The sequence below is a fragment of the Tasmannia lanceolata genome, unplaced genomic scaffold (assembly GCF_043159265.1).
Source record: "Tasmannia lanceolata isolate RefF3 unplaced genomic scaffold, GAP_Taslan_0.1 ptg000054l, whole genome shotgun sequence".
In the NCBI taxonomy this organism is placed as follows: domain Eukaryota; kingdom Viridiplantae; phylum Streptophyta; class Magnoliopsida; order Canellales; family Winteraceae; genus Tasmannia; species Tasmannia lanceolata.
The window spans coordinates 603,799-623,086 of NW_027518731.1; the positions used below are offsets into that span (position 1 = coordinate 603,799).

The 19,288-nt window shown below is 38.9% G+C and overlaps 1 protein-coding gene across 2 annotated transcripts; it reads left to right on the forward strand.

Moving 5' to 3' along the window:
* Positions 1-10,378: 10,378 nt before the first annotated feature.
* On the forward strand, positions 10,379-15,380 carry LOC143864853 (putative disease resistance protein At4g27220). Of its 2 annotated transcripts, none has more exons than XM_077375715.1 (2): positions 10,379-13,582; positions 15,132-15,380. In XM_077375715.1, the coding sequence occupies exon 1, from the start codon at positions 10,494-10,496 to the stop codon at positions 12,819-12,821; it is 2,328 nt and encodes a 775-aa protein (XP_077231830.1). In that variant the 5' UTR covers positions 10,379-10,493; the 3' UTR covers positions 12,822-13,582; positions 15,132-15,380. The 2 variants fall into 2 exon arrangements, with proteins under 2 accessions (XP_077231830.1, XP_077231829.1); XM_077375714.1 differs by having other exon boundaries at positions 15,147-15,380.
* Positions 15,381-19,288: the final 3,908 nt, after the last annotated feature.

The following is a 19,288-nucleotide window of genomic DNA, read 5'->3' on the forward strand; positions in this document are numbered from 1 at the left end:
GTTAAAAATGGAAAAAAAAAGAGGGAAAGAAGAGAGAAGAGGGAAAAGTGGAAAAGCAAAACTTGTTGCTTAAGAAAAGGGCGTTTTTGTCCAGCTTTTACTAACAAGACCTCTTTTGTCCCTCGTTGATAATTTCAGAAAAGCCTGGGTCCTGTTGATAATTCCGCCTAATTTTTGCCCCCCATTGGTAATTGTTCCTAAAAAAAAAGGGCAGCCCAGTGCACGAGGCTCCCGCCATTGCGGGGTCTGGGGAGGGCTAGATGTACGCAGCCTTACCCTTACTTTCTGTGACTCGAATCCTGTGACCCCCAGGACACAAGGGAGCAACCTTACCGTTGTTGCGCCAAGGCCATTCAACTGATATATATATATATATATATATATATATATATATATATATATATATATATATATATATATATATATATATATATATATATATATATATATGTGGGCCAAATTGATGTGATTCCCCTTGATATCACGAATGCAATCGATCATGTTAGCGAATCTCCATGGACCTGTAGAGTTACTTAAGTCCCATGGAACTATAACCTCCGAATCCTTTTCATCATCTTTACTTACAATAAGGATGTTTAAGCCTTTCTTGAAAACCTTTATTTCTGCTTCGTCAGATTCCGCAACTCCAAAGAGACTTTACTTTATGGATTTTGCCTCTGCGATTTTTTACTAAGCTGTTGGGTTGGGAAAAGCCAAACCCGAAATAATTTCGGATTGGGTTAGGGTCGAGGCCTTGGGTAACCCATCCCGACTTCAACCCAGCTTTTGTCTTCAACTTTTATCTTGATTTTCAAAATCTTAGGCTTATGTTTTTTGTTGTATGTTTTCTGTTTTTGCCTTGGCTAACCCAAACCCAACCTGAGTTGAAAAAAACGAGCTAGATGGATCAGGTTAAGGGTGAGAGATTTAGAGGCGGGTTAGGTTAGGGTTGACCATCCGGGTTGGGTTAAGGTGGACAATCCTTGACCCGAAGCCTGACACAACCCAGCCCGAGTTGCACCCTAGACCTGAAAACCATAAACTTTTGAAGTTGAAAGTTCATGTCTTGTTGGTAGGACAAAGACAATAGTACGAGGGACAAAACAATAGAAGCACTCTTAAAAAGGGGAGCGATAAATCGACCCCAATATATCTTAAATCGACCCGTTTAACGTAACGGCAGATGAAAACTTTATTCACACACCCTAATGTTTAGGTTAAAAGGGGTCGATCTAAGATATATGGGGGGTCGATCTATCACTGCCTAGCAAACCAAAATAAAAAATCAATACTTGGAAGAGAAAGGAATTTAGAGATAACAAGGCCCTCGCATCAGTTCTAGATTTTGCAAACTCGGCAGCAACTACATTGGCCATTCAACTGATATAAAAAAAGGATGGCCCAGTGCACGAGGCTCCCGCCATTGCGGGGTCTGGGGAGGGCTAGATGTACGCAGCCTTATCCCTTCTTTCCATGACTCGAACCCATGACCCCCATGTCACAAATGGAGCAACCTTACCGTTGCGCCAAGGCCATTCAACGTATGTATATGGGCAGCAACCATGTGATTCCCCTTATATCACGAATGCAATCGATCATGTTAGCGAATCTCCATGGACCTGTAGAGTTACTTACGTCCCATAACCCCCGAATCCTTTTCATCATCTTTACTTGCAATAAGGATGTTTAAGACTTTCTTGAAGACCTTTATTTCTGCTTCGTCAGATTCAGCAACTCCAATGGGACTTCATAGATTTTAAGGGGCTGTTTGGATACACGGATTTTAGAATCCGGGATTTTTTTTCAAAATTGTAGCCAAGATACAAGAGAAGAAGCGGACCGGCCGTCGTTTTTGACTTCTAACCCTTCTTTCCATTAGCAAGAGAGTAGCTGATCCTCTCATATTTTCAGGTTTTAGAAATCTTGGGATTCGAGAGAGATTTTTAAAACCCGAATTTCTCACTTAAAATCCAGGAAACATTGTTATGACAGCATACAACAGCTTGATCATGAACCCTCTTTTACACTGCTTTCAAACTAAAAACCTGGATTCTATAATCCGCGTATCCAAACAGCCCCTAAGGATTTTGCCTCTCTGATTTTTTACTAGGCTAAACCAGATTTTGGCTCGGGTTGGGCTGGGAAAAGCAAAACCCGATTTAATTTCGGGTTGGGTTAGGGTCGAGGCCTTGGGTAACCCCTCCCGACTTCAACCCAACTTTTGTCCTCAACTTTTATCTTGATTTTCAAAATCTTAGGCTTATGTGTTTTTTTTGTAAGTTTTCTGTTTTTGCCTTGGCTAACCCGAACCCAACCTGAGTTGAAAAAAAACGAGCTAGATGGATCAGGTGAAGGGTGAGAGATTTAGAGGCGGGTTAGGTTAGGGTTGACCATCCGGGTTGGGTTAATGCGGACAATCCTTGACCCGAAGCCTGACCCAACCCAGCCCGAGTTGCACTCCTTCTGGAAAACCATAAACTTTTGAAGTTGAAAGTTCATGTACTGTTAGGACAAAGACAGTAGTACGAGGCATTGCTTGAGAAAGCTAGGAAGCTGGAATCAATGACGGGAGATAGATGGGAAGAGATGGACAAAACAATAGAAGCACTCCTAAAAATGGGCGTGATAAATCGACCCCAATATATCTTAAATCAACCCCTTTTAACGGAAAGCGTTAGGGCTTGTGAGTTGTAAACTTGTACGGTGTTTAACGTAACACATCCAAATCAAATGCATGGCGGACTAGGAATTAAAGCAAGCATTTTGTCTTATTAGCACGTGGCGCCCCACCTAGTCCCATGCCTAGGCTGGCTCCAAATCAGGACCGTGGCATCACCATTTTTATCTAGACTCCACTTCTTCCATGGACTCAAGTAAAACAAGTAGAAAAAAATGGGTTACCCAGTGAACCCATCTCTCTGTGAATGGCCAATGGGTGCTTGATCTGTGCTTCTTGATCAAGGTTGAGGAGAAAAGAACATCATTTAAGATTTCTCCAAACCAGTGATTCATTCTAAAATGGGGCCTTACACCATATAAAAACCCCAAAATAATAGAAATGCTATGGTGTAAGCCTGTATAGTCCAATATTTTTCAAAAAAGAATTGTACGGCTTGCACCATAGGATGATCCAGACCGTCCATTTGACGGGCCACAGCGTAAATACGTTGTGCCCCAAAAATCATTTCCGTGGGATGATCCCAACCCTCCAATCTATAGAGATTCCCATAATATGAAGTTCCTCTAATGATCATAGGGCTAGGATCATCCTATGGAAATGATTTTTTGGGTACACCCTATTTACATTGTAGCATTGTAGCCCATCAAATGGTTGTAAGCAGTGCAGTACATTTTGAAAAATATTAGATTATAGGGGCATACACCATATAAAAACTCCACTTCCTTAAAATTGAGAATAAGCTAGAACCTAATTTTTAATAGTTCCTCAAAGTTCAAGTATTATGTATGCGCTAGTGAGAAAAGGTGGAAGAGATGGTCAAAGAAATTCTAGAGTTGGTGAGATGAAAAGTTGATGATGAATGGGTGGGAGCGGGAGCGTAGCAAAAGCTAAGGGTGAGGATAAAGTGAATTAAATGGAGATGGATAGGAAAGGGAAAGAAAACTAAAGGGAAGAGAATGGATGGACAGTTGAGGAGGTGAGATGGGCTAAAGGGGTGGTGGAACGATGTTGAAGCGGAGAAGTGACTGCTTCTTGGAGGATACTCTTGCATAAAACAAGATTGAAAAACTGAAGTAGAGAAGCTACAGCATGGAAGCTTGTAGTTTCTTCCTTCAAAGCAAAGAAGATAAAAGTAGAGAACACTTCTTCAGACAAGGAATTTTAACTCAAAGTGGAATGCCGTTCATTGAGATATGTAGTCCCTTTTATAAAGGTGGAACCTCCTTAAGATGATAAATAGCCTACAGACACAAAGAGATATTTTTCAGCTTTCACACATACAAATCATACTTAATAAATAGTCTACAAATAAAAAGAGACATTTTTCAGCTTTCACACACACACACACACACACACACACACACACACACACACACACACACACAAGTCTTATCTAACTTTGGTTGTTCGCATTGGAACTAGTTTTCTTATTTCATTCTTTCACACTTGAAACACTTTATGTTTTTCCACTGGAACACTTTGGGCGTTCATATTGGAAACACCATGAGTGTTCAAACTAGAAGCACTTTGGGTGTTCATACTGGAAACACCTTGTGTGCTCACACTGAAAACCCATTCGGTTTTCACACTGAAAACACTTCAATTGGCCTTAGAACAACGAGGATCGTCGATCTGAGAGATGCTTCGATCTCCTAAAGATCTTTGGATGATCGGTCTTGTGATAATATTCGTCAGAAATATCTTCGACCCGATCTGAGTTTATTGATATGCTCAAGGTTTGATCACGGGAATTTGTACTCAATTTTCCTCAAATTTTTCTAGATATGCTCAAGATTTGATCATTGAAATTTGTAATCAATTTTCCTCAAAATTTTCTATTAGCATACTATAAGTTTTTAGAGATTTTGTGTTTTGATACTTCTTATGATAATTAATTTTCCTTAATTTTTCCCATTTGTATACTAATGGAAAATGCAATAAATAGAATGAGCCACGACGATTCTCACCCCAATCAACTTGACAGTAGTTGGTTCATGCTATATGGTAACTGTTCTTCCTAATGAATGTAGGAAAAAAGTAGACTTTTGTTAGTGGAGTCCTAAATATGTAAGTTAGTTTGAAATTTAGGTTTGGCAGGTCTGAAGATTCCATTTTAAATTGGGCGATGATATTTTCAACCCCTCCCCCTGCACTACGCATTCGGTCCCCTTTTAACGTGATTTGACGTCAAAAAGTGTAAAAGTTGCCCACTGTTCACGTTATAAGGGGGGGTGAATGCGTACTGCAGAGGGGGTGAAAATATACTCTCCCTTTAAATTTGTTTCCCTTATTTATTTGTCTTTTTTCTACTGAAAGAATATAGTGGAGGTTTGTTAGAGGAGTTTGATGATTGTCCTTCTTTCAATCGATAAAAGGAACCAATGCACGAGGCTCCCGCCATTGCTGGGTCTTGGGAGGGCTAGATGTACGCAGCCTTATCCCTGCTTTGTGGAGAGGCTGTTTCCGTGACTCGAACCTGTGACCACCGGGTAACAATGGAACAACATTAAACAATCGATAATGCACATTATTAGACGTTAGAGTTGCATGATTTAGCCAATAAACTGATCGACAAAGATCACACAGGAAAAAGTGTAAATAATGTTGTTGTCCACATCGTCATTCTAATACCAGAGAATTTTTGTACAGACAGGTACTTCATGTGGGGAAATATCTTACCGGTTGATGTGATAGAAGCATGCTCAAGCACACGTGTTTGTGGATGCAAGAAACAAAATTCTGACTTATACGACTTAACAATTTCTTATGAATAATTGGACTTGAAGTGTTTGGGAAAGCTTATGTAACCAAGTAAAAACCAAATGTCATAAATCACTTCAAACAGCTTGGCAAGATGTAGTTGATACTGCCCTTAACTATAGAATGATATTGTTAAACAATTTTTGTCCAGGCATAACTACAACCCTAATATAATACTGATGGAGCCAGAATCCTGGTCTGCGATCGTGTGGTGGATAGAGAGCCTCCGCTGGGGTCTGCAATCACAAACAGAGGGGTCAGGGAGGTCCGGGGTGGTCCTGGACGACCACTTCGACACCCAAGTCAGATTTTGGACCAACAATATAATGAACAGCAGGAAATGACTGAGGTATAATCAGGTTTCCCAAGACCAATATGCGGGTTCTTTCTCTGGTAACTGGGTGGGCGGGGCGGAGGAAGAGAAAAGGGTGGGTGGGGATGGGCCTCATTTTTTTAGGGTAGCTTCATTCCTTCGGCTCGCCTTGAGGGGGGATACGGTGGGATCTAGTCCCCTCTTCTTTTCCTCCGATCTCCTTTTTTCTTCCGCTTTTCTTCTTATGGACTTAATGGTGTATTTATACTTTGATCTCGCATGCAAATCTTCTTTAAGGGGCGCCACGTGGACTTTCTTATCATTTCAGAGAGAAAACCTTCTTTCGTTGGATTGGGCTCCCCTCCTGGTTCGACAGCGCGAGTGGTTTTGTTGTGTAATCTTGCCCATAATTGTGATGATGGAGCTTTTGGACGCGGGTAGGTGACGCGTGACAGAATCACGTGGTCTTATCGTGTATTAATGTCTTTCCTAATCATGATTAGATTCCTCCGCTGCATGGGCGACACATGGTGAGATTCAAGGGTCCCACCGTATTTATGTCCCATCAAATACCATCTCGCAGACCTAAATATGCAGGGCCAATGCAAAAGGAAGACAAGGCCTAAGCTCCAAAGTAAATGATCACCAAATTCTATCTATGCGGAAAGATCTCACTAATCATTTATTAAGATTTTATTTCTTTGAATTTTGATCTACATTTTTTTTTGTCTTCTTTGTGGCCTCGGGCATCGCAGGGGTTTCTCACTAGTAAAAGAAAAGGACAAAACAATAGAAGCACTCCTAAAAAGGGGAGTGATAAATTGACCCCCATATATCTTAAATCGACCCATTTTAACGGAAAACGTTAGGGCTTGTGAGTTGTAGACTTGTACGGTGTTTAACGGCAGATGAAAACTTTATTCACACGCCCTAACGTTTAGGTTAAAAGGGGTTGATTTAAGATATATGGGGATCGATTTATCACTACCCCGTAAAAATTGAGAAAGAATGAGGCATAAACTAAGTTAGAAAATTGTACAAATCTAGAGACCCTGATAAATCAAAAGCCTAGTTAGGCCTTTAATAAATCATGATTTATTGGCCATATGAGATCCAAATTAAGGCCTATAATTAGATGGAGGGTTCCGATCAATCAAAGATGGAACCACTTTGCCATAGTAGACACACATCGATCAGTTGTGAATTCCTTCAAAGGGTGGACAAAAAAAAGAAAACAATAAAATGAGGGAGTTAAAAAAAGAAAGTCAGCAACAATAACAAGTTTGTAAATTGCCACGTAGAGATAGTAAAGAAATATCAAAAGTAAAAAAAAAATGATGGAAACCCATAACACACATCCAAATCAAATACATGGCCGACCTGGAATTAAAGCAAGCAACATATATGTAAATCTGATACAAGGTACTTATTCAGCAATGTTTTGGGTCCATTTCCCAAAAAAGAAAAGAAAAGATGGGAAAAGCGGATGCTCAATAGATGGTGACTAAAGCTAGAATAATAGTAGAGAGAGAGAGAGAGAGAGAGAACCCCACAAGGCGACATCCCGCACCAAGCTGGGTCCATTCCACACCAAGCTGGGTCCCACCTAGTCCCATACATTAGGCTGGTTCCAACTCAAGACCGTAGCATCACCATTTTTATCTAGACTCCATCTTTTCCATGGGCTTAAGTAAAACAAATTTTACGCCTACTTTTAAGTATAAACAAATGGGCTTATGTTTTATTCTATGCCTATTTTACATTCAAAGAATCAACGGAGACAAGGAGGATTGGCTAATGGGTGCTTGATCTGTGCTTCTTGATCAAGGATGAGGAGAAAAGAGCATCATTTAAGATTTCTCCGTACTAGTGATTCATTATAAAATGGGGGCTTACACCATATAAAAACTACAAAATAATAGAAATGGTATGGTGTAAGCCCGTATAGGACAGTATTTTACAAAAAAGAATTGAACGGCTTGCACCATAGGATGATCCAGACCGTCCATTTGATGGGCCACAACGTAAATACATTGTGCCTCAAAAATCATTACCATAGGATGATCCCAACCCTCCGATCTATAGAGATTCCCATATTATGAAGTTCCTATATTAATCATATGGCTAGGATCATCCTATGAAAATGATTTTTTTGGCACACTCTATTTACATTGTAGCCCATCAAATGGATGGTTTGGATCACCATAGAGTGTAGTACACTACTTTTTGAAAATACTAGACTATAGGGGCTTACACCATATAAAAACTCCACTCATAAAAATTGAGAACAAGGCAAAACCTAAGAAACTTGTACAAATTGAGCGACCCCGTTGTGATAAATTGAAAGCCTAGATAGGCCTTTTAAGAAAATTAAGGTCTATTAGATGGAGGGTTCCGATCAATCAAAGATGGGAGCACCTCGATCACTTGTGACCTCCTTTAAAGGGTGTTAAAAAAAAAAAAAAAAAAAAGAAAAGTGCCAAAAAAGAAAGTCTACAACAAAGATCATGTTTGCAGACTGCCTAGTGGAGATAGTAAAGAAAAATCAAAAGTAAGAAAAAGTAACACCCTTCAAAATCAAACACACGGCTAACCAGAAAATAAAGCAAGCAACATATATGTACTTCTGATACAGCAATGTTTTGGGTTGATGTCCCAAGAAGAAAAGAAAAGAAGGAAAAGAAAAGACAGGAAAAGAAATACAGAGATGGGAAAAGAGGATGCTGACTAGATGGTGACTAAAGTTAGAAATTTATAATAATAGTAGAGAGAGAGAGAGAGAGATTTGATGCAGCCCAAATCATTGGGCTGATTTGCTTCCATTTTCCTACATGTCATTTAGATGGATTTATTTCCATTTTGTACGACGGATTTATTTCTATTTCCATGCCAAATAAGGAATATGTCCATTCGATGCATAACTAAATAAGGTCATTTAGGATTGAGTTTACTTTTTAGTTTGCCTTTAATATGAAGGTGCCGATTTTAGATATATCTTTTTTGCATGTATGATTCCATTTTTATAATCCCTCTTAATCTATAAAAGAGGGTGAATGAGACCTGTAATGAGACTTTTGTTTTTTATTATCAATTAAAGAATTAAGAGAGAAGACATCTACTCTTGGAGTTTTCTTCTTTTTCTCTCTATTTTGCTATTGTAGGACTACGATTTCTTATTCTTGTGGTTTATTTTCGCACTTCAGCTGTATGCGGCTACATCAAAATTACCCCACAAGGTGACAACATCAAGTCTAAACAAGAGCTCTATGAATTTAATAATCCTTTTTTAGACTTGATAACCCCATTTTAGACTTGATAACCCCTAGGGGTATTTTGGTAAGGTTTTCCCGCAAATTCAGTTTTTGACCCCCTATATAATTTTTCAAAAGAGTGTCCCTCGTTGGCAATTCAAGTATTTTGGTCTCCCCATTGGCAATTTTTCCCATGGTTTCAAATTTTGGTTTCGGAATGCGTTTCGGCCTTCACCGAAACCGAAATTTCGGATTAATTTTCGCTCGAAATTTCATTCGAAATCCGACGAAATACAATAAAATAAATTTTTATCTCGTATAGAATTTTAGCCGAAATTTAGGGAAAATATTAAGTAATTATTCAATATCTAGATTTTTGGGTGAAATCCCTTAAATTTCAGAGGAAACCCATTAACAACTATCCAAATCAAATATATGGCCAACCAGGGATTAAAGCAAGCAACATATATGTAAGTCTGTTACAAGATATTTATTGATCAATGTTTTGGGGGTCCATTTCCAGAAAAGAAAAGAAAAGAAATAAAGAAAGATGGGAAAAGATGCTCAATAAATGGTGACAAATTTGTCTAGACTCCTTTCTTCCACGGGCGTACAGCAAATTCTACGCCCATTTTTTAGTAGAAAAAAAGGGCTTATACCATTTTTTTTTTCAAAAAAATAGAAATGATATAGTTGAGTATTTTTTTTTTTAAAGTACCTTACGGCTTGCACCATTGGATGATCCAAACCGTCCTTTATATGGGCCTCAACGTAAATACATTGAGCGCAAAAAATCATTTCCATAGGATGATCCCAACCAACCTATCTGTAGGGGTTCCAATAATATGAAGTTCCTCTGATGATCATAGGGCTAGAACTACTTATAGAGGTTCCAATAATATGAATTTCCTCTAATGTTCATAGGGCTAGGATCATCCTATGGAAATGATTTTTTTGGCACATCAAATGGACGGTTTGGATTATACTAGAGTGTAATCCGTACAGTAATTTTTCAAAAATACTTGACTATAGGGGCTTACACCATATAAAAACTCCACTCCTAAAAGTTTTGATAGTAAGTCAAAACTTAAGTTAGAAACTTGTACAAATCGGGCGACCCCATTGTGATTAATGGAAAGCCTAGATAGGCCTTTAAGAAATCATGATCCAAATTAAGGCCTATTAGATGGAGGGTTCCGATCAATCAAAGATGGGACCACTTTGCCATAGTAGACACAAAAAAGAAAAGAATAAATTGAAAGAATCGAAAAAGAAAGTATGCAATAATGATCATGTTTTGTAAATTGCATGGTGGAGATAGTATAGGTTTTGAGACTTTTTCTTTTTGCCTCTCAAAGTGATCTCTTGCAAGAAGAAGAAAGACTAATAGCTACACAGACATTTCTTCAGTTCCTTGAGCTTCTCATCTACTTGCTATTCCTTCCACTCTTACTTTCCTCTTTGAGATCCCTTGTTTTGTCCCAACATCATGGCTGATGTAGCTACATTCATCTTAGAAGTGGCGAAGATTTTATATGGTCCTCTTCAGCGCAGTGTTGATTATCTTGTTCACTATAAAAAGAGTGTTGAAAAACTTCAACTCAAAGTTAAAAATCTAAGGTTGAGGAGAGATGTTGTGCAACGATTAGTGAACGCAGCTGAGAGGAATGGAGAAGAAATCAATGGTGTAGTGCAGTTATGGCTACAACAAGTAGATGACATTAAGGCAATCACGGAGGGATTGGAAGAGGGGATGAAGGAGAACAAGAGATGTTTCAAGGGATGGTGTCCTAATTTCAGCTCGCGCTATTCTCTAGGTAGAGAAGCAACGAAGAAGATGGTTGACGTTGATGGCCTACTAGCAAGTGGGGATTTCGCTCATGTATCAACTCCCCGCCCTTGTCCAAGCTTTAACCCAACAGGAGAATTTGAGGCTTTTGAATCCACAGAATCAGCTAAGAAGCTGGTCATCAAGGCAATAAAAGAGGAGAGACTCAACATCATCGGGGTATATGGGATGGGAGGTGTTGGCAAGACGACTCTAGTGGAACAGGTGGGAAAGCAAGCTAAGGATGAAAAGCTGTGTGATGAGGTTGTAAAGGTCACTGTTTCCCAAAACCAAGACTTGAAGAGGATCCAAGGTGAACTTGCTGAGAAATTAGGCTTGAAATTTGAAGAAAATAATGAAGAAGTGCGGGCGGACCTACTGTTGAAGAGATTAAAGCAAGAAAAGAAGGTACTCATAATCTTGGACGATTTGTGGGATAGATTGGACTTAACAAAGGTCGGAATCCCCTCCGGAAGTACACAAAAGGGCTGCCAAATTATAATGACAACACGGAGATTAGATGTATGTTTCATGATGAATTGCCAGAAAAATATCGAAGTCCAAGTCTTATCTGAACAAGATTCATGGAATCTATTCAAAGAGAAAGCAGAAGTTGTGGAAACTGATGAATTGCAGAGTTTGGCAAGGGAAGTTGCTGAAGAATGTAAGGGCTTGCCTTTAGCCATTGTCACGGTTGCAAGGGCACTAAAAGGCAAAGACTTATCAATTTGGGCTAATGCATTGAGAGAATTAAAGCAGTCTTCTGCAAGAAACATAGAGGGTGTTGATAAAGAGCTGTACTCTCGTCTCGAGCTGAGTTACAACTACATCGGAAGTGAGGAAGCAAAGTTGTGCTTCTTGTTTTGTTGTGTCTTTCCCGAAGATCATGACATTGAAGTGGTTGTATTGATGAGATACATGACGGGGGAGAGGGTTTTCAAGGATGTCAACAATTTTGAGGAAGCATGGGATAGAATACATACCTTGGTTGAAAAACTTAAGGATTCTTGTTTGCTGTTAGACAGTGACTATGTAGGTTGTGTAAAAATGCACGATGTTGTTAGAGATGTGGCCATACTGATCGCATCAAGAAAAGAGCACGGGTTTCTAGTTAAAGTGGGGCTGGAACTGACAGAGTGGCCAGAGAATTTGGATGAATGCAAGAGGCTTTCACTTATGGGAACTTCAATTGGTATGCTCCCTGAGCCGCCGAATTGCCCACGTCTCTCAACCTTATTACTACAACAAATGAATGGTTGGGAAGAAATTCCAAATAATTTCATTGAAGGAATGAAAGTCCTTGTCGTCTTGGATCTAAGCAATACCTTGATTTCATCATTGCCCCCATCACCACCGTACTTAAAAAACCTCAAGACACTATGCTTAGATGGGTGCAGGCGTTTAGATGGCATATCCCTACTTGGAGGTTTGGAGAAACTTGAAGTACTTAGCGTAAGGGGAACTAACATCAAAGAATTGCCAATAGAAATAGGGCAATTATCCAATCTGAAGGTTTTGGACTTGACAGGGAGTGGTGATCTTACAATGGTGGCACCAAATGTCATTTCAAGGTTGACTAAATTAGAAGAATTGCACATGGGAGATAGCTTCAATAAGTGGGAGGTAAGAGGCAGCAGCGGTGATGGAAGTAAAGCAAGCTTTGATGAGGTGGCATCTTTGGCTCGCTTGACCGTTCTATACATCCGTATTAAAGACGTGAATTGTTTGTCTCTAGAAGTCCCCGGCTCTTGGGAGAAACTAAAGAAATTCCGCATCTGCGTGTGGGACGAAGGGTACTCGACTAGCGACTACGACAAGTGTACATCCATCAACATAATTTCATACCCTTTATCAAAGTGGGTTAAACTCTTATTAGAAAGAAGCGAAGAAATTGAATTGAAGAGCGTCTCCAAATCCAATATTGTACACCTCCTGGATGATGAAGGCGTCTCTTTCAACGGTTGGACCTCTCTGGCATGGCGAAGTTAGAGAAAATCTGTCACGGCCCGCTTCCTATTAGATTCTTTGGGAACCTGATAGAGCTGAACATTCGTTGTTGTAGGAAATTAAAAAATATCCTATCATATGATCAGCTTGAAGGATTGCAAAGCTTGGAGAAACTCACAGTAGAAAGGTGCTCAGAGTTAGAGGAGGTATTTGAGTACGAAGAGGGGATGAGAGAAGAGATTCATGCTGCTATTACTACATCACCTCTCTCTACATTGAAACAAATGGAATTACGAAATCTGCCCAAACTGTCGTGTATATGGCAGGGGGCCATACCACCAACTGGGACATTCCACAACCTAACCCGCTTGACTGTGGATTACTGCCCTAGCTTGCGATGTCTATTCTCCCCTGTTCTTGCACATTGCCTTCAACAATTGGAATACCTCCGTGTAGAAGGGTGTGGAGAAATAGAGGTGATAATAAGTGGAGAGGAAGAGGAGCAGGAATTGGGTGTGGTGGATAAAGAGACTCTGCTCCCTCGATTAGAGACTATAGAGTTACTCGATCTCCCAAAGCTTACAAGTCTCTGCTGCCATCTAGATTTCCCTTCCTTGAAATCGATTTGGGTATTCCATTGCCCAAATTTAAAGAGGTTCCCGGTAAGACCCCAGAACGCACCTAAACTTGAAAAGATTCGTGGCCAAGAAGCATGGTTTGAAGGGTTGGAGTGGGAGGACGAAGGCGACATGTCACGCCTCAAGCCTCTTTTTGGACGGTGATAACTGCAGTTTTAATATGAGGTAAATTTCATTTCGTTTCCTTTCTTATCTAATTTCATTTGTGTTTCCAAGTTACTACGACATGGATTCCGCAATCCTTATCATATAGAGTATTCTTGTTTTATCATTCTCTCTTATTTCTTATTGTTCTTATGCATTATGCATCCAGTTCTCTACCCCATTAAAGGATGTTTAAAGTAACAAGAAATTTGGTATTCCATTTTGAAGTAGATTTTAGCTTTAAAGCAACCCCTTATGTGTTTGATATTATGTTTGTCAGAATCTTGACGGTTGCACCTGTTTTGTTTACATTTAGGTATAGCTGGTCTGCATGATGTTGATGCATAGGAAATGCTTATTTTATTGCTTACAAATCATTTTTTTAAGGATTCGCTTTTGTTTTCAAGGTGCTTTGGAATTAGGTCCTAGTGCTGATTTCGCTCAATAAGTAAATGTCCATGAAAATTAAGCCAACCCATTCAAACATGACCAATTTCAATCTAAATATGAGACAGAGCAGGCCAGCCCCAGGCAACTTGCCACATTTTCAAGCTGAAGTGGATGGGATGATATCCTAAATAAGAAAAGTGATAAGACTCTTTGATGCCATATTGTTTTTTTTTTCTATATCAAATCCATTAACTCCCTGTTTGTTTTGGATTAAGAGAATTGATTTTGAGACCAAATCTGATTATTGGACTAAAAATCAATTACAATTTTAAGTCCAATAAACTGTTCTGGACTCAAAATCAATTCTCAAAGTCCAAAACAAACAAGGCCTAAGTGTGTCATGCCCTCTACAAAGGGAGATCAAAAGATCGGATCTTGTAGAGTTGGTTTTGTATCCAGTTTCGGTAATGCCTAAATTAACTTATCCCTCTCAAATCGACCCCCCCCACACACACACACGCCAAAGTAGAAGAAGTACAACAAATAATATTGAGTCTAGAACCTTTGCTTGAAAGTGGCAACCCTCATGTCTTTGATCAATAGTTCGTGGGATTTATGGGTAGCAAGGCAAGAGTCACTGCTTGCTACGACTAGGATGTAGAAAAACATAGCTACTTTCATTTTTAAGTATATAATTATTAGTTATCTTTTATCAATAGTTTTGAAATCCCTTTTTTCTTATGAACTCATGCTTTATGATTTGCCGTCTTTTAGATCCTTCGACATTCGAGAATATAACCAATTTTTTTTATAATGAAATGCTTTGGTCATCTGGTGGTGCAGTGGTCCTCTTCATGTGATCAATTCTATGTATGAATATATTGGCTCCAAAGAAATAGGGCTATTGTGATATTTCTGTTACTCTGTTTCACCTTGATCAAATTAAATAGTACTGGTTGTTGCAGATGTGATTAATGAGAGATCTAGTCGAAAGTTAAATCTCATTATTCTCAAGTATACAGTTACATTGAGCCATATTTGATTATCTAGTGGTGCAGGTGGTCCTCAGAATGTGGTCAAATTCTCTATATTAATATGTTGGGTCGAAAGAAATAATCCAAAATCGGATACTTTTATTTTGTCTCTAATTGATATTGAAGAGGATGCTAATTTCTTACAGATGCAATGTCTACAGCTCTGGCGTGATACTATGGGTGCTGGCTAGCTTGTGTATGCCATGGAGTTGACATTTTGACATACCACAACTTTCGGTGGATTACCAACTCATCCTATCATTTAATCATTGATGAATTTTAGCGTTCTTTTGAATAGAGCTGTTCTGTTATTTCCTATTTTACTGGATTAAAACTCCATAGATCATGTGTCTAAAGTGATTTCTCATGCCATGTATGCATCTGATTTGTGCTTATTACTGTTATGGTTCCTTTAATATTTACAGATCAGATTCCATAATTATATGGTGCACATTATTTGGGTGATCCAAACCATTTATTTTCTGGTCGAAACGTAGATAGGGTGTGCCCAGAAAATGTTCTCCATAGGATGATCCTAACCCTTCGATCCGTGGAGGTTTACATACTATGCCGTCCATTTTAAACCTCGACAGATAGTAGGGTTAGGATCATCCTATGAAGAAGACTTTAGGGCACACCCTATCTACATCAGGGACCAACAAATGAATGGTTTGGATCACCTATATAATGTGGGCCCCACTGTTTTTTCGGCTGAGCATAAGCTGGAATAGAACCTCCCACCTTAAGGTTGAAGACCAAAGCTTTGACCATTGGAGATAGGGGCTCAATCCCAAATTATTTCTGGATTTGTTGTGATCATGGTTTTGAACCTTTTGTAGAGTTTTTATATGGGGTGGGTTCAATATTTTTCAACATGTACGGCCCACACTATAGGATGATCCAAACCGTCCAATTGTTGGGCCACAACGTAAATACGTTGTGATCTAAAAATCATTTCCATAGGATGATCCCAACCCTCCAATCTATGGAAGTTGTAATAGTTTCCGTGTTACGATGAAACTTCTATATTAAATTATGCTTGTTTGATTTTTTTATTTTTTTTTTGGATTTCCACCCAACCCTAGATCGGCCTTTTCACAACAATTAACAATTAACAATGATTATGTGCAAATTAAATCCGGAAGGCCTGAAGTATTAAAGAGGTTATAAAATGATGTCTGTTAATTAACTGTCTTTCATAACGGATTCAAAGTCGGCAAGATGAGAAAACATAAAAAATAATCAATGGCTAGACATAATCATACCTTTATTATTGTTTTTAATGGGCCATGCAAGAGATAAAATATGTATATTATTGATAATTAATTACTCGGACTAATGATGTTTATCATTGATAATCTATATAACCCCCAACAAAACCCATATAAAAATGATTAATTTATAACCTACCCATATAAAAAAATCATTGACCCATATAAAAAATGATTAATTTAATAACCTACCGATATAAAAATGATTAATTTAATGAGTTTGATTAGTGACTCAAATCTAAAACCCCGTACAGGCACTCTGGACTATATTTTCCTTCTTACAAGACCTTCATTAGTCATTACACCACCTTCCATGTGGTTGGATTGCTTGCATTTCTAAATAGTTAAAAACACGGGTCCCCAAAAGAACAAGGATATAATTAAAGAACTTGGAATTGAAGGGAATCACACTAGGGGGGATGAATCGAACAAGCTCCCTGGGGGAAAGAACCCTAATAATTTTAAATCTTTTTGACGTCAAAATCACGTTAAAAGGGGGGCGAATGGGTACTGCAGGGAGGGTGAAAATATCATCGATTTTAACATCATCAATGTTATTATAATAGTTATGAGTTATGACGCCCCTAATTACACCTTCTTTCTCCACACCCTTTCGTGGGCAGGTGTTTAATTAATTAATTAGTCATTGTTGGACACCTTCGTTAGGGGTCACGATAATTAAGGTTGTCACAGAAGCAATTGTTGTGAAAATTGAATCCTAAGAAACAACATTAAGTCTCACATGGACTTGTGTAATAGGGACCGTTGATCTGATGGGGACATCATATTATCTCCCATGCCGAATGGACGTGCTAAGATTAAAGCCTAAAAAAAATTAATTAATGTTAGCTTCTCTTCACGGAACCCAGGACCTTGGGAAACTGCTACTCATACTACTACTAGGGATTTGCTCAGAGGCATTTTGCGCATGGTTGTCGCATCTCACAGCAGCCACCTCATGAATGAAGACGAAATCTTCAGAAAAGTGAGCCTCAGTGGCTGCTGCAAGATGCAACAGACCACCTGCCAAATGCCTTTTGCAATGGACGCTAGCAAATCCATTAATAATACTAATAGCAGCAACGGTAGCCCCAATAATAAATACGAGGAATGCTAGACTGCAGGGAGCCCTTGCAAAAAGCTGATGAAAGGGCTCTCCAATTGGTTGCACGTCACCCAGGCGTTTTAACATTCTTTGACTTTTTCATTTTAGAGTGACATGCCAATGAGGAAGCCCTTCCATCTCCTTTTTGCTAGGGCTCCCTTCAGTCTAGCATTCCTCTAATAATAATAGGGAAATGATAAATTCGCCCCTTTTCTTTGCATGGGACAGCCAGCTAGGCTTGTTGAATCCTTCCCACATGAAGAAGAGGAAGAAGAAGATGAAGAAGAGATTTGCTAGGGACCAACATAGAAAGGTATTTTGTGGCAGGCTGTTGCATGTTAGAGCAGCCACTCACATTTTAGCAGATTTTGTGGCGGACGCTCTCACATGCAATAGCCAACCACGAAATGCCTTTTTGTGATGGTCAATCCCTAATAATAATAATAGTGAAATGATATCTGCGCCAAGTGTTTTGATAAACATGTGCTCCACTTGTTTGTCATCTAGCATTTAAAGGGTTTCAAGCGCTTTTTGAGAACCATAATATCCTCTGACATCCCTTTAAATACTGCACGACAAACAAGTGGAGCGCATGTTTATCAAAATCACTTGGCGCAGATATCATTTCCCTAATAATAATAATAATAATAATAATTATTATTATTATAATAAACTGAAGGGTACCGCCACAAGGGTGTCCCATTGGATCCATGTCACCCAACTGCATATAACTACATGATAGAGTGACATGAGCTAGGTTTTTGCAATGGCACTTTTCAATTTAGCATTCTCCTCCTCCGTTTCTTCTTCGTCATATTATTATTATTATTATTATTATTATTATTATTAGAGTAAAGTGTTTATGAGTTCGAGCTCAGATAGGTTATCTGAGCTCGAGCGTCAAAAACTCATGTGGGCCCACATTTTTAGGGTGATCTAAAGCATTCATTTGAAAAGCCCTTACATGGATAGGGTGTGTACCAAAAATCATGTCGATAGGATCATCCTAACCCATCCAAAGGTGGAGACAAAAATGGACGGATACTGTTTCTCCACAGATCTACCCATTTTGTCCCTCCACAAATGGAAAGGTTAGGATGATCCTATGGACCTGATTTTTTGTAATCACCCTATGCATATAAAGGCCTTTCAAATGAATGGTTTAGATCACCCGAAAAATGTGGGCCCATGAGTTTTTGACACTTGAGCTCAGATAACTTATCTGAGCTTGAGCTCATAAACACTTTACACTTATTATTATTATTATTATTAGGGCTATGCTAGGGATCATCGCAGATGGCATTTCGCAGGTGGGTTGTTGCATGAGACTATGAGAGAGCTATATGAGAGTATGTGACTGCTCTCCCATGCAACAGCCCGTCCGCGAAATGCCTTCCGCGACGGTCTCTATCATTTCTCTTATTATTATTATTATTATTATTATTATTAGAGGGCGAGGTTTCTGAGCTCCAGCCTGAGCTAGAGCTCATAATACACCATCTCCCATAGTTGTTTGACTCATCCAACCCATTCATCCTATAGGACCTGACATAGATAGGGTGCTCCTAACAAACCATAACAATAACCATAATCCTAACCATTCGATCTATAGGAGCTTAATTTCTAACCATCCATTTTAAACCTCCACAAATCATAACCCTAACCATAACCCATAATACTACCATAATAATAACCATAATCCTAACTATAACCTATAAACTAAATGGGTTGGATCACTGAAACAACTATGGGAGATGGGGTTTCTGAGCTTGAGCTCAGAAACCTTTTCCTATTATTATTATTATTATTATTATTTGTGGGCTATGTTTGGGGAGGAGAACCAAAGACCAAGAGGAGTTGACAAAGAGAAGAATATATTATTAAACTAGGGTGGTAGAAATGGCTTTATATATCAAAATTATCTCCA

Bases quoted from the DNA above. Each gene is read 5' to 3' on its own strand.
- LOC143864853 (XM_077375715.1), top strand. From the start codon at position 10,494: ATGGCTGATGTAGCTACATTCATCTTAGAAGTGGCGAAGATTTTATAT.